The sequence below is a fragment of the Schistocerca nitens genome, chromosome 5 (assembly GCF_023898315.1).
Source record: "Schistocerca nitens isolate TAMUIC-IGC-003100 chromosome 5, iqSchNite1.1, whole genome shotgun sequence".
Lineage (NCBI taxonomy): Eukaryota > Metazoa > Arthropoda > Insecta > Orthoptera > Acrididae > Schistocerca > Schistocerca nitens.
In genome coordinates this window covers 298,785,114-298,810,445 of record NC_064618.1, presented here as the reverse complement: position 1 = coordinate 298,810,445, position 25,332 = coordinate 298,785,114, and the positions used below count along the sequence as shown (strand labels likewise).

Genomic DNA, 25,332 nt, shown 5'->3' with positions numbered 1-25,332 from the left:
AGTCTCACTTGTATCGCCACAATCTCCAGATGTCTCATCAAGAACGATGTATACAAAGGATGGATTAAAGTTAAGTAGTCCAGAAGCTACGTACTTTTCTTTATAGCATTCATTACGTATCCTGTTTCAGACCTCACTCCATCCTTCGTGAGTTAGCGCGTGCATCTTGGCCGCCTCTTTCAATTAGTGTGCGTAGTGTTGGCAAGTCTGCCGACACTACAATTTAAATAGCTGTGTACTTGAAAAAAGAGACAGCATTGGTCGTATATTTTTTACTATTGCAAAATCGATTTTCTGTCACTGAGTGACCATCTTCAGTGCTATATTGTATAACTTAAATTGGGATGCACTGTTGTCACTAAGCTTACGGCGATCGCCGTAAGCTTAGTGACAACAGTGCATCCCAATTTAAGTTATACAATATAGCACTGAAGATGGTCACTCAGTGACAGAAAATCGATTTTGCAATAGTAAAAAATATACGACCAATGCTGTCTCTTTTTTCAAGTATACCTGTTATCTGGTCGTAGTGCACAAGACAACATGGAGTCGCCAATCAATAAATAGCTGTGGATAGCTCCCTAGTAATTGCGCTCTACGATTACGCTTCGTGATGATCTCAAAGACACCTTAATAGTCGTCATAGGCAGTTTTTCTGAATTTTCAGTTGTTTAAAGGCTACTGCTTCACGTATCTGGTAAACTGAGAAATTTTTGATAAAACACCCCAAAAATGCCAGTTTCACTCGCGAGTATTAGCACTGAGATAGTTTCCTTGTTCCTACCCCAAACGCGGATGCTGTGCCGGGGGAAGGGTTGCCTGAACGCCTGAGCTCGTGCGCTAATCTGCCTCCGTGGCCTGTGCGTGGCGCGCGTTATTACCCGTCGCCATGGATGCCGCTACGTCCTTTGTACGCCGCCGCCGCTGCCGCTGCCGTAACCACAACCGCCGCCGCCCCGCCAGTTGTCGGAGGCCTTCTGGGAGGCGCAGCGAGGAGGTGAGCTGGTCGCGGAGGGGCCCCCAGTCCACTGCCGGGCGCCGTCGCAGCAGCAGCAGCAGCAACCTCCGCGGCCACACGTCACAGATAGCAGCTGGGCTCACAGCTACTCGGCGCGTCCCGGTAAGTCGGCGGACAGTGCGGCCGGCAGCGCGAAACGCGCGACTTTCGAGGAACTGGACACAGGCGGCACCTGGACACGATTACTTTAGCATGCGACAAAACTTCGCGTCGGAGGCCAGCGACCATTATACGCAAACAGGGACAGGACTAAAGTGATATATCATGCATCTAATATTTATAAACTGGCCAAATGCGAGTAGGACTCGCGCATTGAGGGTTCTATGTAAGTCTTCTATCCTGGGAATCGAGAATCTCTACGATTTTTGCCTGTTATCGATATCGATACTGGCTAGATACCGGTCCCGTTAACTCCAAGACCGTATCAAAATCTCTGCAGTAGTTCCTCAGGCTAGAACGGACATGCAAAAAGAAGCTAGCAGGGGACTACACTGTATATATGTACAAAGAGAAGATATAATAAAACGTTGTTTATCTGCGTACTAAAACGTGACTTCAACTTACATTGTATATTTGCATGCAGTAATATTCGCCTGTTATGCTCTTGACGGATGATGAATGCAACTATGTTCAGATGACAAGAGATATTTTTTATGTGTTATAATTACAGTTTAACAAGATTCAAATTTTTACTATACCAGTACTGTGAGTATCAAATCATGTGACACAAATAGCCATATCTTTTTACTGAATTGACTTAGAAGCTTGTAATTTTTACGTCGCCAAGGGACCACAGATCTTAGTGTGTGACATGAATTTGAACTTGATACGCCAAACTGTTCCAGGGAAAGAGGGTCTCAACAGATGAACAAACAGATAGATGGATAAAAAAAGAAAAAAAAACATTTTTTTCGTGTAATACAACTAAAATTTGGAGTTTTTGGGCTTTTTTCTTTACTTGTACTGTGAAATCATGCTTCTTGCCAAATTCTATGATTCTAAGTCAACAGGAAACACCCTGTCGCTTTTTATGAGAGAGTTTTCGAGTATCAAAATATATGAGGTAAATGGCCATATCTTTTGAGTAAAGTGACTTAGAAGCTTAAAATTTTTACTCCTCCAAGGGACCATAGACCTTAATATGTGATACAAGCTGAACTTGATACGTCTGCCCGTTGCTGAGAAAAAAGAGCTCTTAACAGTCGGACAGATAAACAGACTGACAGACAGACGGAAAACGAAGTCATCGTGTAAGGCTTTCGTTTTTATACACTGAGGCACGAAACCCTAAAAATGAATATTTCTTTGTTCATCTCCTGTGCGTACCCATATTATTTGTTCGATTACGATGAAAGTTTGGAGAGCTGTTGTGGACATGCTCGCGAATGTTTCTACGGGGGGAAGAACCACCTGCCACCACTAGGGGCGGAGATGAAGACGGGTGACATAAAAGCTTAACTCGGGAACTTCTGGAGCATTTTCAGTTAAATTTTGTATATACATGACTCGTTATTTGTGCAATTATTTGTATAAAAATATTGTTGCGGTAATATAATCCAACCACTCCTAGGTGTGGAGGTGGGATAAGAAGATGTGGCATGTAAAAATATTTGATAACTATCGATATTAACAGGCAAAAACAACACCTTTCGGGGTCACTACACTTACTAGCTACAGTCACGATGATGGGCTCAAATGGCTCTGAGCACTATGGGACTTACTATCTGAGGTCATCAGTCCCCTAGAACTTAGAACTACTTAAATCTAACTAACCTAAGGATATCACACACATCCATGCCCGAGAGTCACGATGATGTTTCATGCCTACTGCTGGGGTAGGGGGTGAGGGGGAATGCCACGATATTGACATTTCTCAGCATCTCTCTGTAACGCCTAAAAGAATTTGTATCAAAATTGGCACACGTATCAGTTGCTGTCTGTAAAAATTTACAGTATCACCCCCGTGGCTGAGGGGTCGGGGTGAAAAGGTGTCACAGAAAATCATACCTCAGGAACGTCAGCAGCAATTTCAACCAAATTTGGTACATGCATTACACACTGTTTACAATGTAGCAGGGAAGTATAAAAAAATTGGTATCTAAATTTTGATGTCTACTACCGTTGGTGGGGCGGGAGGGGAGGGATGGTGGTGACGATGACAAGGGATGACATTTAGAAACGTCTGAAAACGATCTGTCGGCATTTCTTTCCTGTAATTAATTGACTTGGAATACAAAAGTGTAAAACGCAGTCCGCAGCTCGTGGTCGTGCGGTAGCGTTCTCGTTTCCCGCGCCCGGGTTAGATTCCCGGCGGGGTCAGGGATTTACTCTGCCTCGTGATGACTGGGTGTTGTGTGCTGTCCTTAGGTTAGTTAGGTTTAAGTAGTTCTAAGTTCTATGGGACTGATGACCATAGATGTTAAGTCCCATAGTGCTCAGAGCCATTTTTGTAAAACGCAACCTGTCTCTCATTTGCGATTTTCAACGCGTCATCCACATTACGGTCCGGGGCCAAAAGTCATACTACATGACTCTGAATGTCAAATACATTTAACGTCGTCACCAGAATGGCATGGTGCAAAACAGCAGAGAATCAGAGAGTTGCCAGTGTAGTCCTTTTTTTCGAAACGACAATCAGTTACTGGCAGAATTAAAAGTTTCCTCAAAATTAAGATGAAACACAGGGCGAATTCGCTAGAGATACCTATTAAATATGTGTACAAATATGTGTGAAATATGTTAAATGTATGTAATCTCCTATGCACATCCATTGCATGCGTGTACCTACTTACAATGCATGCCGGGCACAGCTAGTAATATTTAAAAAGTATATCCCATTAAAGTTACACCATCAGGCCTGTGCTAATAGACGCAGATGACAATTTGCGCAAACTGTAACAATGAGGTTACTGAAAATGTCTGAAAAAAAATGAGATAAATATAAATTTGGCGTCTCCTTGGCACCACACGATACGCCGCGGAGTTGATATAATTCAAACCGCAAAACAGCCTTGATTTTAAAGAGAGACTCCTTTTCCGTCATTCCGATGTCAATATGTTATGTGGTTGCTGTATTATTGAACTGTAGTACGGGTAAGCGCATCATTAACACTTTACGGTACATGTTTCGTTGTCATCTTTATTTTTGTTGATCGTGTAACATTTGAATGGAGGAGCCACATAAGGTAACATTTCTTGTGGTTCGGAATCAGCGCAACAATTGAACTACTACATATCGGCAGCATTATACAGATTTACAAATACCATTTGCATTGTAATGGGTGGTCAGTGTCGTAAAATATACAATGCGTCACGTTTCGTGATCTTGCTACCTCGCAAAGTGAAGGTCATGGGTTCGAGTTCCTCTCGGTCATGGGTGGGTGTTTTAAATGCGCCGTTATTGCGTCAGTCCTATGACAGATACAAAATATGTGATGAGAATAAGAAAATTTGTAAGTATTAATGCGTCCAGAGAGACAAAATTGCAGTATGCTATGACTGTGATTTAAGATATCAGAAGCCAAATTAAAAAAAGAAACCGACAAGTCTTTACAGTTACACTCAGTCAAGCCCGTATTTAGGCATGGTAACAAAATCCTCAAAGTTGTCAAATTTCTGGATGATAAAAACAATGTGGATGCAGGAAATTTAGAAAGCAAAAGTGAAATAAATACAGACTTCTCATCTTCTCAGCGCCACCCTATATACCGGTAAGCACAGAATGAAACAACCTCTTTCTTAAAGAATCGTCGCACTTCCACCAGATAACTTCAACATTGCTTCTGTATAAATCCACTTGAAAGTTACTATCACAGGGAACTGCAATGCTGGTTAGCGATTAATCAATATTAGCGGTATTTTTACAGTGAAGCTTATATGCATGTACCGCAACCAGTGTCAATGTTTATGGACCTTCAATCTTATAAAGTTGACTTATTTGCCGCGAATTTCGAGCCACTGATGCTCATCTTCAGGCATGATTGCACAATGCGAAAGAGAAACGTGTGTTAGAAAAGTGTTGCAAAGTGAGGATAGATAGCCGAGCACCGCAACAGTCAGTGGGCGTACATGTCTTAAGTAACCAGTATAAGATTACCAAAAAATATTCACAGATCGGCACGTCTTTTTGACAAGAAATATACCACACACATTATTCATTTACTATGTAAGGAGACGTACCACAAGGACCTAATGAAGACTCTGGCAACTCAACAAACTGGCGATAATACAGTTAATAGACTTAGAAAAGTATGTTTTATCTCCTGCAGATGATCGCCCATGACTCTAAACACGTCTCAAATAAGTGAATAATCAAAAAAATGGTTCAAATGGCTCTGAGCACTATGGGACTCAACTGCTGTGGTTATCAGTCCCCTAGAACTTAGAACTACTTAAACCTAACTAACCTAAGGACATCACACACATCCATGCCCGAGGCAGGATTCGAACCTGCGACCGTAGCAGCCCCACGGTTCCGGACTGCGCGCCTAGAACCGCGAGACCACCGCGGCCGGCAGTGAATAATCAATAAGTATTGTGACTGGTTGCAGTAAATACATACAATCTCGTATGCATATCATATTTATTTTAAAGTCTCGTTCTCCGTTCTCTTTCTCTGTTATTCTTGTGATACTGTAGTGGAGGGAATTTCTCACGATTGTATTTCCTGTGCTACAGGTGCAGCGCGGAAGTTGATACACAGTATTTCGGCAGCCTTATGCACACTGGTATAAATTATTTGTTTATTTCCTGATGTAGTGTGTCACCAATATTACTGAGGACAAATCGCCGTACATGCACCGCATAATGGAAATTGTGAATGCGAATTCCGCCCGAGAATGGATGACTGTTTTAAACGCACCATTACTTCGTCATTTCTGCATCGACACAGAATATGAGACGAAAATAAGGAAATTTAAATAGTGCATTCACAGCTGACGAGATTGCAACACGTGTGAATAATGTGTGATTTCAGATATCGAAGGCCAAATTACAAAGGACTGCCATGTGACTTATGGCATCGTGAAAGACTTAACGCTACTTCGGAAGTTTGTGGGTCAGGTGTCTCAAGTGTAACTACTAAGTGGAGGTGCTTATGAACATTGCATGAGCAGTGCACTGGCGTGTTTGTGTTGTTGACGGTGGGAAGAAAGGGAGAGCGGAGCTACCGCTGCCGGCGCACCCTTTCGACTTTCAACAACGGGCCGCAATGGTTAACGCACACGTCATACGGACGGGTTACTGCCAACAGTCGCACATTCCCTCAATCTGTGAGACACTTTGCAGAGATTTGGACTTACATCTAGAGTCTTCGTACGCAGAACCTACCCATCACCCCCTATAATTTCTCGCTCCAATTCTACATCTACATTTATACACCGCAAGCCACCCAACGGTGTGTGGCGAAGGGCACTTTACGTGCCACTGTCATTACCTCCCTTTCCTGTTCCAGTCGCGTACGGTTCGCGGGAAGAACGACTGCCGGAAAGCCTCCGTGCGCGCTCGAATCTCTCTAATTTTACATTCGTGATCTCCTCGGGAAGTATAAGTAGGGGGAAGCAATACATTCGATACCTCATCCAGAAACGCACCCTCTCGAAAGCAGGACAGCAAGCTACACCGCGATGCAGAGCGCCTCTCTTGCAGAGTCTGCCACTTGAGTTTGCTAAACATCTCCGTAACGCTATCACGCTTACCAAATAACCCTGTGACGAAACGCGCCGCTCTTCTTTGGATCTTCTCTATCTCCTCTGTCAACCCGACCTGGTACGGATCCCACACTGATGAGCAAAACTCAAGTATAGGTCGAACGAGTGTTTTGTAAGCCACCTCCTTTGTTGATGGACTACATTTTCTAAGGACTCTCCCAATGAAACCCAACCTGGCATCCCCCTTACCAACAATTACTTTTATATGATCATTCCACTTCAAATCGCTCCGTACGCATACTCCCAGATATTTTACAGAAGTAACTGCTACCAGTGTTTGTTCCGCTATCATATAATCACACAATAAAGGATCCTTCTTTCTATGTATTCGCAATACATTACATTTGTCTATGTTAAGGGACAGTTGCCACTCTCTGCACCACGTGCCTATCCGCTGCAGATCTTCCTGCATTTCGCTGCAATTTTCTAATGCTGCAACTTCTCTGTATACTACAGCATCATCCGCGAAAAGCCGCATATTACAGAGGACAAATCGCCGTTCATGCACCGCATAATGGAAATTGTGAGTGCGAATTCCGTCAGAGACCTGTAGAGGATCGACGCTTGCTCAGGGAGTGGCAATTGACCCGCAACATAAACAAATGTAGCGTGTTGCGAATACACAAACGGACACACCGTTTACTAGCGTTGAACATTTCTTGCAAGGCATGGATGGTACAGACCACCTCCAGTCAGCAAGGCGCGTTATAACTGTTTGTCGCACCGAGACTCGAACGTGGACTCTCGAATTTTGTGGGAAATACAGGCGAGCCTCTGGGAAGCTTGGCAATCAGAAGACGGGCAGGGACGGCGAGGCAGGGCTGGTTACACCAGCCAGTGCTATCGCCGTCTACACCTACGTTAAATTTTTAAGTTCGAACCCCGGTCCAGAACACAGTCTTCGTCTCTCACAATGTTTTCACTGCAGCGTACGCTCCGGAATCTAAGAAGCATTCGTAATAAATTTCTGATATTAAAGAAACTACAGAATTTGTTTCGTATGAAACTGATGGTGACAGTTACTGCTAGAGTGGTCATTAAGACAAGGAGACAGTAGCATTTAGCGCATCTGATATTCTGAAACATAAGAAAAATATCTTAGGAATTCATATTTAGATCTATACATATTTAAATGGGATTTATTAAATTAGAATGGAATAAGAAGTGTGGGTCTGCGCAAGAACGACTGTATCGGGGCAAAGATTTGTCTCAGAAGGTCTCTCTAAAATGAATCAGATGAACGAGAACTTTTTACGAGAAGTTACAAACAAAGATTCCGGAAACGACGACTGTCCGAAACCCAGCTCACTCCTCTGTTTGTCTACGAGACGAGCAGTACTGACGCCGTAGTAGAGTCCGTGTTCCTTGACTTCCGGAGGGCATTCGATGCGGTTCCGCACTGCCACCTAATGAACAAAATACGACCGCATGGAACAGCGGACCAACTGTGTGATTGGACTGAAGCACTTCTAGCACACAGAACACAGTATGTCATTCGGAACAGAAAGAAACCTTCAGACGTAAAAGAAACTTCGGGCGTGCCTCAGGGGACTGTTATAGGACCACTGCTTTTCACAATGTATGTAAATGATCTCGTAGAGAACGATAGAAGTTCCATGACGCTTTTCGCAGATGATGCTGTTGTATATAGAGAAGTCGCGACACTAGAAAATTGGAAGACCTGTAGAGAATCGACGCTTGTTCAGGGAGTGGCAATTGACCCGCAACATAAACAAATGTAGCGTGTTGCGAATACACAGACGGACAGACCGTTTACTATGTGGTTAAACAATTGCAGAACAGTCACTGTAAGAAGCTGCTTCCATAAACGGTGTAGGAGTAGGTGTACGGAGCGATTTGGAATGGAACGACCACATGAAGACAATCGCGAGTAAGGCAGATAGCAGATCGAGATTTATGGAAGAATCTTGAGGAAATGCAGTCCATCAACAAAAGTAGTTGTTTGCAAAACACTCGTTTGACCGGTACTTGAATATTGCTCGTGAGTATGGGATCTGTAACAGTTAGAACTGATAGATGAAATAGGGAAAATCCAAAGAAGACAAGCGAGTTTCGTTACAAGTTCATTTAGTAAGCACGAAAGAGTCACAGAGATGACCAACGAACTCCAGTGCGTTGCGGTTTGATCCAGTGTCAATGTTCCGAGAGTGTATGTTTCTAGGAGAGTCAACAAATATATCTCGTCAAAAGACCATGAAGATTCGAACGCACACGGAGTATTACTGGCAATCGTTCTTCCCGCGAACTATTCGCGACTGATACAGGAAAGAGGGGAAGTGACAGTTACACAAAGTACGCTCCGCCACACACCGCCAGGTGGCTCACGGAGCACATATGCAGATTTCGACGTAGAAGATCAACCGCTTTATTCTTGAGTTTAGGCTGCAATTTCTGATCCTCTTTTAAGCTATTCGGAAGGACATAACAAATTGCGACCACTGAGCAGCAGATAAGTGGAAGAGCACTAGAGCAAGGATTCTGCCTGAAACTGATCGACACTGTCGTACACAGATTAGGACGAAATTTTTCTGGGCCCAGAGAAGCCTTCGTTATAAATGGACCTGCATACTTGCTGTCAGATTAAAACTCTATGCCGGACCAAGAGGCGAACACAGAACGAAGCCGTTCTCTGTCAATACTTTAAGCGGCTGGACTATCCAGGCACGACTGACGACCAGTCCTCACAGCCTGTCTTCCGCTAGTACAGAAGATAGGGTGAGTCAGGAAGAAAGGTACATGCTTTGGGGGGCGACAGTATTGGTGATTCTGAACAAAAACTTAAAATCAAGATATGCCCTTTTTTTTAATCATACCGACGTACAGCTGTTTGAAAATCACGAACGTCAGTCGCATTTCCTTCTTCACCAGCACTCACGTGCGAATAAAATAAAAAAGACATTAGGTTATGTAGTGTATTCCCTACGTACCACATCAATGTGCACTAATTATTGGTCACCAACTCATCGGTCCAGTTATTTTACATAACCGTCTCAATGGAGTATGATAGCTTGATTTCCTTCAAAGCGTGTTACCAAAATAATTGGAAGACATCCCTTTGGCAACACAACGTCGTATGTACTTTCAGCTGGACGAAGTTCCTGCACATTCCGTACGGCCAGTGACACAGTACCTCACTGAAACGTATTACATAATCTGGGTACTGGATACGTCTCCGTCTTACTCCATTGGATCATTGTTTGTAGGGTTGGCTTAAGAGCGAAGTCTACAAGCGCAGAGTGGACACAAAGGTAGAGCTTCTCACTCGTGTTTTACATGCGCGTGCTCCAGTAAAGGATACTGTCGCCTGATAAACAAAGTAAGAGCCTACGGAATATCAGACCAACTGTATGGCTGGATTGAAGAGTTTTTAGCAAACAGAACACAGCATGTTGTTCTCGATGGAGAGACGTCTACAGACGTTAAAGTAACCTCTGGCGTGCCACAGGAGAGTGTTATGGAACAATTGCTTTTCACAATATATATATATATATATATATATATATATATATATATATATATATATATATATATATATATATATATGACCTAGTAGATAGTGTCGGAAGTTCCATGCGGCTTTTCGCGGATGACGCTGTAGTATACAGAGAAGTTGCAGCATTAGAAAATTGCAGCGTAATGCAGGAAGATCTGCAGCGGATAGGCACTTAGTGCAGGGAGTGACAACTGACCCTTAACATAGACAAATGTAATGTATTGCGAATACATAGAAAGAAGGATCCTTTATTGTATGATTATATGATAGCGGAACAAACACTGGTAGCAGTTACTTCTGTAAAATATCTGGGAATATGCGTACGGAACGATTTGAAGTTGAATGATCATATAAAATTAATTGTTGGTAAGGCGGGTGCCAGGTTGAGATTCATTGGGAGAGTCCTAAGAAAATGTAGTCCATCAACAAAGGAGGTGGCTTACAAAACACTCGTTCGACCTATACTTGAGTATTGCTCATCAGTGTGGGATCCGTACCAGGTCGGGTTGACAGAGGAGATAGAGAAGATCCAAAGAAGAGCGGCGCGTTTCGTCACAGGGTTATTTGGTAAGCGTGATAGCGTTACGGAGATGTTTAGCAAACTCAAGTGGCAGACTCTGCAAGAGAGGCGCTCTGCATCGCGGTGTAGCTCGCTGTCCAGGTTTCGAGAGGGTGCGTTTCTGGATGAAGTATCGAATATATTGCTTCCCATTACTTATACCTCCCGAGGAGATCACGAGTGTAAAATTAGAGAGATTCGAGCACGCACGGAGGCTTTCCGGCAGTCGTTCTTCCCGCGAACCATACGCGACTGGAAAAGGAAAGGGAGGTAATGACAGTGGCACGTAAAGTGCCCTCCGCCACACACCGTTGGGTGGCTTGCGGAGTATAAATGTAGATGTAGGTGTAGACAGCACGAATGAGCTAAGATCAGCAAAGCAGCAGCTGCCTACAAGAGCTGCAAAGTGCATTGTAGTTGACAGTGGACTTTTCAACAGCTTTTGTGAGGAAATGTAACAATTAAAGCATTAGATCACAACTTTTCATTTACTATCACCCACATTTGTCCTGTTTCCCAGTTTTCATCAGTTCACTCAGAAACTGTTAAGAGCAGTAGATATGTTCATGTGACGTTTTTTGTTCAGAATCACTATCACCCCTAAAAGCATGTACCTTTCCTCCTGACTCGCCTCGTTTGTACAGATATGGGCGCATGTGGTCCGACACAAAGTTTTAATTTACCAACGAGATTCAATTTTTTTTATTCTCCTCTTGCTCGCCATCAGCAATGGGCGCTAGCTTTTGTTGCAACCTGGTTGTCTCTGGATCCGGAAGTTGGGGCAGTTACATTGTGGTGTGTGCGCCGTGAAGTGTTGGTTCCGCTCTAGGTAACGCACATATTCGTGGCTACTCCGTCCTTTCATTTTACGTTGCAGGACAGGTCTCTGACTATGATTCCCATGATGTTGCCGAAATATGGCGTCTCCTTTCTCCTGATATTTCTGAGCGATCACCAGCTTACCATTTAAACGCCTAGCACTAAGTCATTCCTCATGTGGTGTGTCCAAAAAATTATTAGCATTCGAGGATGTCGCCATAACTAAAAGACGTTGTCGATCACTGTCCCGCACTCGGCGCCATATTTTAAAACTTCAGGCGCCAACACCAGAGGAACTGCATGTGGGTTTAGGGTCCTTCACATTGTATTCTCAGGTGGATAAAAGCGCAGCGGAACTTCCGGTGCAGATGTTGATCCCATGTGAGTTACTCCAGCTATTACCTACAGTGTATCTCAATTAATTACATTTCTTTAACCTTTAGATTGCTCTTACGTTGCAGGATGAGTGACTGAAAGTGATTTCCCATGACGTGGTAGAAACGCTTATTTTCCGCTTCTTACGTTTAACAGTTTTGTATTAATGACATGTGACGTAATCACAGTCAATGTCACAGTGACCCAATGTTGAAAATTTGTAAAATTCCAAAAAGTCTCTGATCGCTTAACGTAGCATGTCTACAAAATTCGAAAATGTGAAAGTGTCGCCATAACGGGGAGACTTTTTCGGTGACTGTTTCTCCTCAGGCGCCACAATTTGCAATAAAGGGCTATTTGGAATTCTACAAATTTTAAGTAAATGCGGATTTCAAATTTTTACCGACACTTATTACATAATCTGTTCAGTTCTCCTGCAATACTCGTCATTAGAACTGTACCAACTGTGTGCCTGGTATTTCATAGATACGCCATTCATTAAGATACTGTCGACCAGTAGATATTTCACTGCTTCTCTGGACATCATGAACGAGCTCGATGAAGAATTGTGAGTGTAGCAGACAAGATGGTAAGGCCAGCTACCTAATACAAAGGTTCTTGCCAGCCCCGTTATTGGTGCTTGCTAATGTATTAGTAATGTAAAGTCTTGAGCGTTTCGTCATACATATGGATGCCAATTTTGATCTATATGTCTCTCTGTGTGATGTCCCAATTTGTCTACCTCCAGTAGCCTTGCCTCCCACTCAGCACGCAGGTTTAGAGGCCTGACGTTTTTATTGTGTAATGTGCTCTACAGAGATATACAGTTGTGTACGGGTACACGAAACTCAGAGGACAATTAATTGCGAATTGCGACGGCGCCAGGAAACTTTGAAGACTATTGCTTTAAGACTCTCCGAAGCCATTGCAAATAGACAGGATGTTGTGTCTAGACAAGACAGCCTAGACACAATGAGAGGAAGCCGAAAGGCACGCGCTTAAACTCACGCAGGCTGGCGTGAGGTCTGAAACAGGATACGTAATGAATGCTATAAAGAAAAGTACGTAGCTTCTGTAATACTTAACTTTAATCCACATTTGTAGAACATCGCTCTTGATGATACATTAATAGAATCTCAATATCAATTGAATACGGCGCCTTGCTAGGTCGTAGCAAATGTAGCTGAAGGCTATGCTAACTATCGTCTCGGCAAATGAGAGCGTATTTGTCAGTGAACCATTGCTATGAACGTCGGCTGTACAACTGGGCGAGTGCCAGGACGTCTCTCTAGACCTGCCGTGTGGTGGCGCTCGGTCTGCAATTACTGACAGTGGCGACACGCGGGTCCGACGTATACTAATGGACCGCGGCCGATTTAAAGGCTACCACCTAGCAAGTGTGGTGTCTGGCGGTGACACCACACAGGAGGCGACTGGGACGACGCTACTCTCACGTGAAGAACAACGCTACCTACTGTGAAATGTTCTCTCTCTGGGTCGTCAAGACATCAGCCCGTAGTAGTAGTAGCAGCAGCAGTGGTAGCAGTCATAATGTGCTGAAGGATAAGGACGGGAACTATATCCCGAGAACCAAGAAGATCGAGATTGTTGTCCCAAGGTTAGCATACTGTATGAACGCCATTCCAAGACGGGATACACAGCCTCTGCAAAACTATAAGCCGAATAACTAAAACAACAGTAATAATAATAGTAATAATAATAACAGTATTTTATACACGGCTAGAATAAATAAATATGAATAATTCAATATTTTAATGGATCATTTCGAATAAACTAATGCAAACATAATAACACATTAACATATGTAATCTGTAGTACACTAACACATTAGTACAACAGTAGTCGCAGGGCATCCAAATGTATTTTCAATTCAAAATGATCGGCAGTCACCTGAAGTTGTAATTTAGACATAGGTTTAAGTGACTTGCTGTAGTACATAGACAACAGGTTAAACACCTGCAACTGCAAATACACAAACGAAAAGGACCTCGCGTTGACAGCAAAACTCTGCAATAACCCCTCGTCGTACATGCATACACGTTTATTTAATTAGAATAAAGTACCTACGATATGTATATTTGTTTCCTCCAGGAGAAATCGTGAGATGTTTGTGTTGACGTTCTTGGAGATAAACTGCTTTATGTAAATCATCAAATTGGATAGCTCAGACCGTCTTTTAACTCAAGACGTGTTCTAATCTACCAGTTTTGCGCAAAAATGTGTCGTATCTCAGGATACAAAATAAAATTACCTTTAAAGGATTTGTCTGTTTAACTTTGTAGCGGAAGGTCCTGTTCGTCGATTTAAGAGATTATCAAATGAAAGAAACAAGAAAGGTTAGAGTTTATGCCTCATGAATGCCGAGGCCTAGCTTAATCGTAAAAAGAGAAGGAAACATCATGGGTTGCCTGAGCAAACATTCAGACATTCGTCTAAAGTGATTTCGGGAATCACCAGAAACCAAAATAACTGAGGGGAAAAGGGCTTAGTTTCTGCCGGAACTTTTTGATCTTACTGAAACAAGTCGGGGCCGGAGATTTAAAATAGTACACGTGTATTAAATGGCAGCATGGCTATTAATTGCCCCTGAGACGCTTGTAGGGAAGTTCGTGTTCAAACGTATTGCTTATTTGTAGAAATGAATAAGAACTTAAATCCACCCAGTTGTAATAGAATTCAACGAGCAGAAGACAAATGGTGTTTAAAGCATTTTCTAAACGTCTCACTCAGTGCCTCATGACACACCGTGTTTTGTTTTTCCTAACTCTTCGGGAAATCGGAATTATACGTGATCCCAATAGATCAAGAATATTTTCATCATCATTCATCGCTAAATGCTAAATCATCTATTAATTAATACTGGTCACACGTTCACAGAACAGCTAAAATGCAACTCAACTTTGTGGCAGACAGTAGTTGACGACATGTCGTCACTGGTGCGAAGACTACCTTATTGTGCCGATATGCATCGAGCAGAACTTGGGAGCAAAGTGATACTGCTACGGGAACATATGGTAGCACCTGTTGTTTATATTAAATCTTGTGGTTTTATTGTTTTGATTTTCCATTGTAAGTTCTATCGCAGATTTTCAAAAATCGAAACTCTTTATTTCGAAGGTTGAGGCGGGAGTGGGTTCCAGTACCTACAATTTTAGAAATTAAACACTGGTGGCGAAATTCGTAGACATGAATTCACCTGGCTTGGTGTATTTCACAGTTCTCCTTTTTAAACGACTCCTAATTCATTTATTTCGAAGTTAATAACACAATTCTACTATTAAAGTAAACTGGAATGAACGTCTCATACTACTCTTAGTGCATCAAACCGCTCTTTGGTAGTGAATGCTTTTAAGACAAGACTTACGTAGTTTCCGCTGTTGCACCATTATAAGACTGCTTGAGAACAAGACATCCTGGCAGACTAAATCTGTGTGCCGTACCGGTGATCGAACCCGAGTCTATACGTATCGCCTGCAGTATTCTAAGTGACTGAGCAATACAGGTACGACTCGACTTCACAGCTTGAATTCTTCTAGTGTTGCCCTCTATAACAACAAAACAAACAGGATGCTTTCTGTGAGCTTTGGAAAAAGGGGAAAGAAAAACAGATGGATCTGAAGCCGGTGAATATTATCTGTAGGTTGTTGGTTGTATGCTGAAACTTCGTGTAGGTGAATTTCTCGCTAACAATCTGAAAACTGTCCAATTTTTGAATTCCAATTACAGATTCAGATTTGGAATCGGCGTAGCTACCGTACTTTTGAACATGAACTTATTTATGCAAATTACTTTTTAGGAACGTGATTTTAATTAATCTGAAATGCATCTGACTGTCTATAACTTATGTTGCATAAAAGAATGATTTACAAGAATACTCAGAATGAGTAACTGTTATGTAATTTAAATCTATGCCATTACAAAAGCGCATCGGTTAAATTTACATTAAATTCCACTGTTTCAAAACTGTTCCTAATATTATGTCAAAAATGTTCATTTAGGCCCCACAAGAAAGTCTTATCTTGCAACAGATAACTTGACTCTGCCCTGGCTGCACTGCAAATGATGACTTGAAATGAACCACTTGCCGGCCATTGGCCTTCTTCTTTCTTTTAAGTTGATGTTTTAGCAAATTAGTTTCTGATTCTCTTTTCGAAACTATTAATTATTATTCATGCAGAAGTGCAAGACGTGACAATTCATATTTTATCGAACATGTTTCATTGAACTGTGGGGATATACTTTATCAATTATCTATAAATGACAAAAGGAAGTTTTTTTGACATTCAGTCCTTTTAACGACACAAAATTAAACTCCAACTAATATGAATAATTAGCATTATGTCTCTTCACATTGTCATATACGATAATGTCTTCCTCTACAAAATATTTCTATGACAAAAATTTGTTTTCTTGAATTCTTAAGTCAGTATTATGTCAATAATCTAAATGGGGGAGGGATAGTTAGAATACTAAACACATGATTGATAGTTCTCCATTATTACCAACATGTAGATATTCTTGGATACAATGAAGCCTTTACATAGAAATAACTTGCTCTTGCCGCTAACATGCTAAAAATAAGTTACCGTTTTATGAAGTGCTGTCCCTTTGTACAATCATCTTAAAAATCATCCTGCATGCTCAGGTTATACATCATGGAACATCTCAGAATAGAAAGCTCTGGGTGTCACCTCCACTATGCAAGCTACTCATTCCACCATGATCCAACTCCCTCCCTCGACGACACCACGACTACTGCTGCGCAAGGTTGCGATTCAACTCGACTGTTACCTACTAGCTTGCCCGCGCTTTCCTCCGTAATGCAAGTTTTTGAAACCAGAGACTGTGTATTGCTCTTGTGTTTAGCATTCAAAGATATTTTAAGTGTTAATATTCCGAATAAACAGAGTATTTTCATTATACGAGGTACATTCAAGTTCTAAGGCCTCCGATTTTTTTTCTCCGGACTGGAAAGAGATAGAAACATGCACATTGGTTTAATATGAGGCCGCGTTCATTGTCAATACGTCCCAGAGATGGCAGCACCGTACGGCAGATGGAATTTTATCGCCAGCGGCGAGAATGAGAACTGTTTTAAATACTGAAAATGGCGACGTTTTCCTTACTTGAACAGCGTGCAATCATTCGTTTTCTGAATTTGCGTGGTGTGAAACCAACTGAAATTCATCGACAGTTGAAGGAGACATGTAGTGATGGAGTTATGGATGTGTCGAAAGAGCGGCCGGCCGAAGTGGCCGTGCGGTTAAAGGCGCTGCAGTCTGGAACCGCAAGACCGCTACGGTCGCAGGTTCGAATCCTGCCTCGGGCATGGATGTTTGTGATGTCCTTAGGTTAGTTAGGTTTAACTAGTTCTAAGTTCTAGGGGACTAATGACCTCAGCAGTTGAGTCCCATAGTGCTCAGAGCCATTTGAACCATTTCGAAAGAGCGTTCGTGGGTGCGACAGTTTAATGAAGGCATAACATCGTGTGACAACAAACCGAAACAACCTCGGGCTCGCACAAGCCGGTCTGATGACGTGATCGAGAAAGTGGAGAGAATTGTTTTGGGGGATCGCCGAATGACTGTTGAACAGATCGCCTCCAGAGTTGGCATTTCTGTGGGTTCTGTGCACACAATCCTGCATGACGACCTGAAAATGCGAAAAGTGTCATCCAGGTGGGTGCCACGAATGCTGATGGACGACCACATGGCTGCCCGTGTGGCATGTTGCCAAACAATGTTGACGCGCAACGACAGCATGAATGGGACTTTCTTTTCGTCGGTTGTGACAATGGATGAGACGTGGATGCCGTTTTTCAATCCAGAAACAAAGCGCCAGTCAGCTCAATGGAAGCACACAGATTCACCGCCACCAAAAAAATTTCGGGTAACCGCCAGTGCTGAAAAAATGATGGTGTCCATGTTCTGGGACAGCGAGGGCGTAATCCTTACCCATTGCGTTCCAAAGGGCACTACAGTAACAGGTGCATCCTACGAAAATGTTTTGAAGAACAAATTCCTTCCTGCACTGCAACAAAAACGTCCGGGAAGGGCTGCGCGTGTGCTGTTTCACCAAGACAACGCACCCGCACATCGAGCTAACGTTACGCAACAGTTTCTTCGTGATAACAACTTTGAAGTGATTCCTTATGCTCCCTACTCACCTGACCTGGCTCCTAGTGACTTTTGGCTTTTTCCAACAATGAAAGACACTCTCTGTGGCCGCACAATCACCAGTCGTGCTGCTATTGCCTCAGCGATTTTCTAGTGGTCGAAACAAACTCCTAAAGAAGCCTTCGCCGCTGCCATGGAATCATGGCGTCAGCGTTGTGAAAAATGTGTACGTCTGCAATGCGATTACGTCGAGAAGTAACGCCAGTTTCATCGATTTCGGGTGAGTAGTTAATTAGAAAAAAAATCGGAGGCCTTAGAACTTGAATGCACCTCGTATTTGCATTCAAATAGGCACCAAGCGGTAATATAATAAACTACCTGCGATTTACTCTCATTTCTTTCAGTGTATTAACCTTCCGGTACAATGTCGAGTCTGTAACAGCATTATAGGAGGAAGCAATAGATTCTGGTTAGAGCTTCGTTCTGGCACACCGTTTTAATGACACAAAGAGGCATACTTCCTGTCAAAGTGGAACATTCATTTCATTGCACAATAATTTAAAAGTAACCGCACTGAATACGTGTTACTAAACATCTAAAAGGTTCATCCGGTCCCAGTTGCAGGTAGGCTATTTAAGGCTTCCATGGGCAACAAAAATGTAATTATCAGTATTTTATATATTTACTAACTGAACTTAAAAATTTAAAGTTCCGTCGAAATCTACTCATGAAGAGGTATAATGCTATGTTAAAAAGTTAACACAATCAGTCGAATATTTAAGTTACAAACACTATATGTCTTGAGCAGCGTAACTCATGGCCCGCAAAGCAACCAGACTGTATTCATCCTGATTTTGAGAATGAGAACACTTAGCGACTTTCAATCAAATTACTTATTTTCAAACCTTTTCGAAAATTTTTCTCGCTGACACACACACACACATACACACAAAATAATGAAAGGGAAAAAATTATCAGTTAGAACATTTTCACTATTCATATAGTAAGGATTCAGCATTATGCAACACGTTTCAATGTATTACTTATGTACTACTTATTCTGGTCACAACACATTTTACAAACGGTGTCCATTGAATGCGCGGGGGTAGTTACTAGTTTTGAAACAAATTACAAATGCATCCATGCACACATTGATCTATTTTACCGCGCTACATTTGGATTGTCTAGTCGTTCATCTTTTGTCACATAATTTGTGTTTTTGAACAGGAACACAGCTATAGATTCGGAAAATTTTAGAGAACCGCTCGTTATTTACTTTTTAGGTTAGGTTAGGTTAGTGTTTTTTAACGTCCCGTCGACAACGAGGTCATTAGAGACGGAGCGCAAAGCTCGGGTTAGGGAAGGATGGGGAAGGAAATCGGCCGTGCCCTGTCAAAGGAACCATCCTGGCATTTGCCTGAAACGATTTAGGGAAATCACGGAAAACCTAAATCAGGATGGCTGGAGACGGGATTGAACCGTCGTCCTCCCGAATGCGAGTCCAGTGTTTACTTTTTACGTCACATTGGAAGTACATTCACCGGAAGAACAGTTAACGTACTGCTTCAACTAAGTATGTGATGCTTCCACAAAGCCTCACAGCAATAAATCAAGTTATGGCATGATGCCAGGACTATAGCTGTAGCCTTAACGAGTAAATTAGTGGCATTGTGCTCTCGTCGGCCATGGTAAAAATGAAAAATAACGTACTAAATTGTTCTCTTCTAGTGGAATCCTATGTCCAAGCTACAATTAAAATATTGTTAATTATTGACGTAATAGAAGTACAGTTACGGTTATAGAATTGATTAAAATTAATTGTAAAGCATGGATCCTAAACTCTTTTCGATTCCGCTGAATGCTGTGAAAAGTCATTTATTGAGGACAATACTGATCTTTCTGTTCGACGCCGTAGTTGGTTGATGCTGCAGTAGCTGTTGCGCGTTGTTCTGAAAATAAATAGGGTATAATTTCGCCGAGAGGTTTCCTGGATCTTGAAAGTGTTTACGAAGAATATGTTAATCTTCAACTTTTGTGGTCCTGTTTCCCTCAGTTGTGTGTAATATTGCGATATGTTGATAACTTTTACTTTTGGACCGTCTCATTACAACTGAATAAAACACAATTTTCGGCCCATACCCGTTTCGCCTTTATTCTTTGCATGGCACCTTCAGTGGCTTGGAATATGTACATATTTGTGTTTATACTATCTAGTTTACATTTTCGGACTATATATATATATATATATATATATATATATATATATATATATATATATATATATATATATAAAACCTGCAAGTAGAATTTAAATTATTACTACGCCTTAGAAAAGCCAACCACCAGAACTGTTTATAACCTATACGTAAATTTTCCCGAAATGTAAACTAAATAACATAAACAAAAAGATGTACATATTCCAAGCCACTGAAGATGCCTTACAAAGAATAAAGGCGAAACGTGTATGGCACGAAAATTGTTTCATTTAGTTGTAAATATACTGTCTAAAACTAAACATTATCAACGTACCGTAATTAGAATATGTTAATTAATTAGAATATGTTAATCGTCTTCTCACTCTCAGTATTGTGGCGTAATTGCGTGATTCAGTAAAGTCAGCAAGAAAGCATTTCTGTCTTCTGCTAAAAACGTCTTTAACAGGTATTAAATGTAACTTCTTTGAAATGCAACATTAGTTAGACTCATGTTCATATTATTCTTCACTTTTAAATAACCGCAAGACAATTTTTCCATGTTCTTGTAAGTTGACAATGTATAACCCACTAAAGTACATCAGAAATCAGTTACATTTAGACTTCTCTCCATCACAGCTCACAGCCAACTCTCCGCCTATACTAATAGCCAGAGGAAACATAAGCCCTACATCGATACTTATACAGTACAATACTCATCGATTTTTAAACACAAATAAAACTTGAGTAGAATATTTTACGTCATATTCTAATTACATTATCTTAAAATTTGAACAATTAATTAATTTTGCAGTCTTTCATAGTAAAAGAAGATAAACACAACATAAAAATAATGGGCCCCTAAAAATAAAAATAAACTAATAAATTCACATCGAGAAAATGTGTATTACCAACGTAACAAAAAACAAAGGACAGAAGTTGTATCGCATCCACTATACTCCAGAGTCACACATGTGCAGTCTCCTTATATCTTGATTTCCCCTGATAAACCTAAGTAATTAGTGGAAACTCGATCCATATTCGTCACGTTGTCTGCGGCGAAGATCAATTGCCTGAATTCAGCTCGTGTAAATAATCCAGTTTTATTGACCGGTTCAGGCAACAGGACACCCCTTGAATTATGAAATGCTGACCTTTCCAATGTGACGTTATAAAGATTGTGGATTACAGTTCTCATTGAAGCTCCATTACATTTTTCTACAGACAACTCTCATTACTACAAAAATGGGGAGTAAACTGGCGTACCTTGTGCACACCAACATTTTAACAGCATTGCATCCTTCCCGTCAATGTTTATTTCTTGTCACTTGGCGTAATTAGCTTTGCGAGTTGAGTACAGCGACCCTACAAACTTCGCCACATCTGGAACACCAAGCGTTAGTCAAATAATACACAATGCCTGACAGTTGGTGAAAGTTATTTTTCCTTTCGAGCTGCGTCGCCTCCAACTCAAGCCTCGCGCATGAGTCACCTATGTGACAAATTTAGAACAATGTTACGCGGCAGAAGTCGCTGGACTTCATGTCGGGAGGAACAGAGTTCAAACTCTGGCTCCTTCATCATTAGGTCATCTCATGTGGTTTTCCACATCAGCTTCAGGCAAATATTTGCTTGCTTCATCGTCATCAGCATCACTAGTCCCTCCTCCAGCCTTCCGAACTATATTTCCCTTCGTTAATATGGCCTGGCTTTCGAGAGCAGCGTGGTTCAAATATACATTCCACCATCTTGACTAAAATTTTCCGTGATTTTCCGGAATAATTCGTTCCCTAAGTACACAACGTATTACTTTCATCGTCCTCCTCCAACAAATTTAAAATTCCTCCTCTATTGACCTTGCTGTTCTTCCTTCTTTCTCCCATCCCTTACTTCTTTCTCGTTCCGTTTACATACATATAAGTAGAAACAGAGCGTTGGCGCAATTAGACCGCGAAGGTAGTGAAAGTAGGGCATAATCTTGTTGCACGTACCAGACGTTCGCTTAAAATGATTTAGTGAAACGATTTAGAACCTGAATTAAAATATATCCACAGGGATCTGCAGTCAACCTGTTATGAGGGACTACGTATGGATCAATGCACCAACGCACCCAATTTATGAAATGTCATGTCGTGAACACCTACAGCGCACTGAGAAGTTCACATACCGCTAGGTCAGTGTACTGAACACTGTAAATTGCAGCGCTAGGAAAAAAAAATCTCGTCTCCAGAGGACTTGTGTTTCACACAGAGCTCTATGCGTTTCCATGTCCTAGAAATCTCGCGGGCCGTCCCAATTCTTAAGCTTCGAAGGGCGTTCTCCACACTTTTGCTCTATTCTTCGACAGTCTTGAACCGACAACGAGTTGTATGGCTCGGTGACCATTTTAGTGTTCCTGATGTAATACAGACATCCGAATAACCGAGCGTGCTGGAGCTCCGTCCTGTTGTAACCATAAATGAGGATTTCCATTCATACATTTTGCAAAAAAAAAAAAAAAATTAATGTGGTCCAAACTGGTATCGCGAGGACATCCTGGCCCATATTCCAACATGAGGTGTGTTCCTTTCCAACTCTTGCACACAGTGAGCGTACAGAGGGAGGCACGATTTTGTTTTGGTCACCAGGTTGGTACCACTTAGGTCCACTGAGTCGCTGAGCAGAAATGGTGTTTGCCCCCTGGTGCAGAATCACTGTTTTCTCGCGGCTCCGGACGGTGGCAGGGAGACATTGCTGTGAGCAAAGCAGAGTGCGTGCAGCAAAGGACTCCAGCACTGGAGGTAGTTCGCTGTCCTATCTTCGCAACGCACACTTGGCGTTTTGGAACGGTGGCTCGCTGGTGTTGTGTGGCTGAGAATTCTGACATTTTGAACCCTTAATTGTGTGACCCGCAAGTGTATGGATTAGCATGTGTGCCTGAAGATTGATTTTCGACCAAGTACGGCAAGCTGGTGTCTGCTATTATCCGCGCAAACGAAGTTGACACTCGGCGCGGTGGTGTGATGGGAGCGACTGTAAAGGTATTTCCCATTTGCAGTCGCTCCCATCAGCCACCGCGCCGAGTGTCAACTTTGCACGAGTAATAATCCCGCCTCTGGCCATCCCGATTTAGGTTTTCCGTGATTTCCCTAAATCGCTCCAGGCAAATGCCGGGATGGTTCCTTTGAAAGGGCACGGCCGACTTCCTTCCCCATCCTTCGCTAATCAGATCGATGACCTCGCTGTTTGGTCTCTTCCCCCAAAACAACCCAACCCCACGAGTAATAATTCTGTCCTCGCCTTCGTGGAGTGACTTAACTTCGGCGATAATCTGTTGTTACAAGAAGTGGCCGTTATTTATCAGGCTACATGTAGCAATGAACATAAATTTTGTTGCATGTTAAAATGTGCTACTATTGTAAATCACTTCTCAGACGATAGTGAGGGCTGATTTGACCAATTACAAGTTGTTACATGACTTACGTCTTTGTAAGAGGTTTCTTTCCTATTTAAGCTATTTGGAATCACCAGAGTGGGGTACGTTAAAACTGACGTTAACATGTTGTATCCTCTGTCTATTAAAATGTTTCAGTAATTTGATGTATGATGATTTATTGTTGAACCAAAATTACAAAGTATGTCTACTGAAATCAGGCAAATGTTTAAAAGCAGCCACCTTAAGCAAGACAGGCTGGGATCTTCATCAACATCTACCTCTAAGTACATACACCGTAATCTGTGTGCGGTGCGTTGTGGAGGATACCCCGTGTCATTACTAACATTTTCTTTACTGTTCCACTCGCACACAACAGAGCGACGGAAAAACGACTGTCTACATGCCTTGTGTGACCCATAATTTCTTGTATATTATCCTCACGCTCCTTACGCGAAATGTACGAGGTGCGACAATTAAGTAATGAGACTGATGTGAAAAAAAATGTTTCCTACCGTTTTAGTCAAGTTAAGTGTTGTCTCCTTCAAAGTAGTTCTCTTCTGATTGCACTCACTTTTTCCAGTGCTTCTGCCATTGATGGTAACATTTCTGGAACTCATCTTCTGTAATATCCTCCAAGACCCTCGTCACAGCTTTTTGGACATCTTGTGTAGTTTGAAAATGGTGGCTCTTGATCGCCGTTTTGACTCTTGGGAATAGAAAAAAGACGCACGGAGCGATGTCTGGTAAATAAGGTGGCTGTGGTAGTACTGAAATTATTTTGACGTTAAAAATTGCTGTACTGACAGAGCAGTATGGGATGGGGCATTATCGTGATGCAGAATCCAATTATCAGCAATGTTGGCACGGACATGAAGAACTCTTTTACGAAGTCTTCCTAAAATTTCTTTGTAGTAATATTGGTTAACGGTTTGTCCAGGAGGCACCCACTCTTTATGAACAATTCCCTTGGAATCAAAGAAGCACACAAGCATGCATTTCACTTTTGACTTTGACATGCGAGCTTCTTTTGTTCTGGGTGATCCCTTTGAGCACCATTGCAAACTTTGGCGTTTTGTCACTGGAATGTACTGAAAAACCAACTTTCATCACCAGTGATAACACGGCTCAACAATTCTGGATTGATTACCGTTTGCTCTAACAGATCGGCTGCCACATTTTTCCATGTTTCTCGCTGTTGTGGTGTAAGATTTTTGGGGACCATTTGTGCACAAATCTTTCTCGTATCAAGATGTTCAGTTGTTATAAGACGAACCGTTTCTCGATTGATGTTCAGTTCTTCTGCAATCATTTTCATGGATAATCTTCAATCAGATCGTACGAGTTCATGCACACTGGCAAAGTTGATATCTGTCCGTGAGGTTGATGGTCGTCCACTGCAGTCTTCATCTTCAACATTCGTTCTGCCTTCACTAAACATTTTATGCGAACAAAAAACTTGAGCTCTTGACATAGCCTCCTCTCCAAAAGCCTTCTGAAGCTTACCGTAGGTTGTCGTCGTGTTTTCACCGAATTTAACGCAAAAAGAAATGGCATACCGTTACGCAATATTATGCGGTTCAATTTCCATGACGAGA

At 41.9% G+C, this 25,332-nt stretch overlaps 1 protein-coding gene across 1 annotated transcript in view; it reads left to right on the top strand.

Moving 5' to 3' along the window:
* Positions 1–889: 889 nt before the first annotated feature.
* The window catches only part of LOC126260415 (fatty-acid amide hydrolase 2-like), a 405,764-nt gene continuing 381,321 nt past the window's right edge, over positions 890–25,332 (top strand). The window contains exons 1-2 of the mRNA XM_049957744.1: positions 890–910; positions 964–1,120. Of these exons, the coding sequence (XP_049813701.1) occupies positions 890–910; positions 964–1,120 (178 nt within the window). The remainder of the gene's footprint in view (positions 911–963; positions 1,121–25,332) is intronic.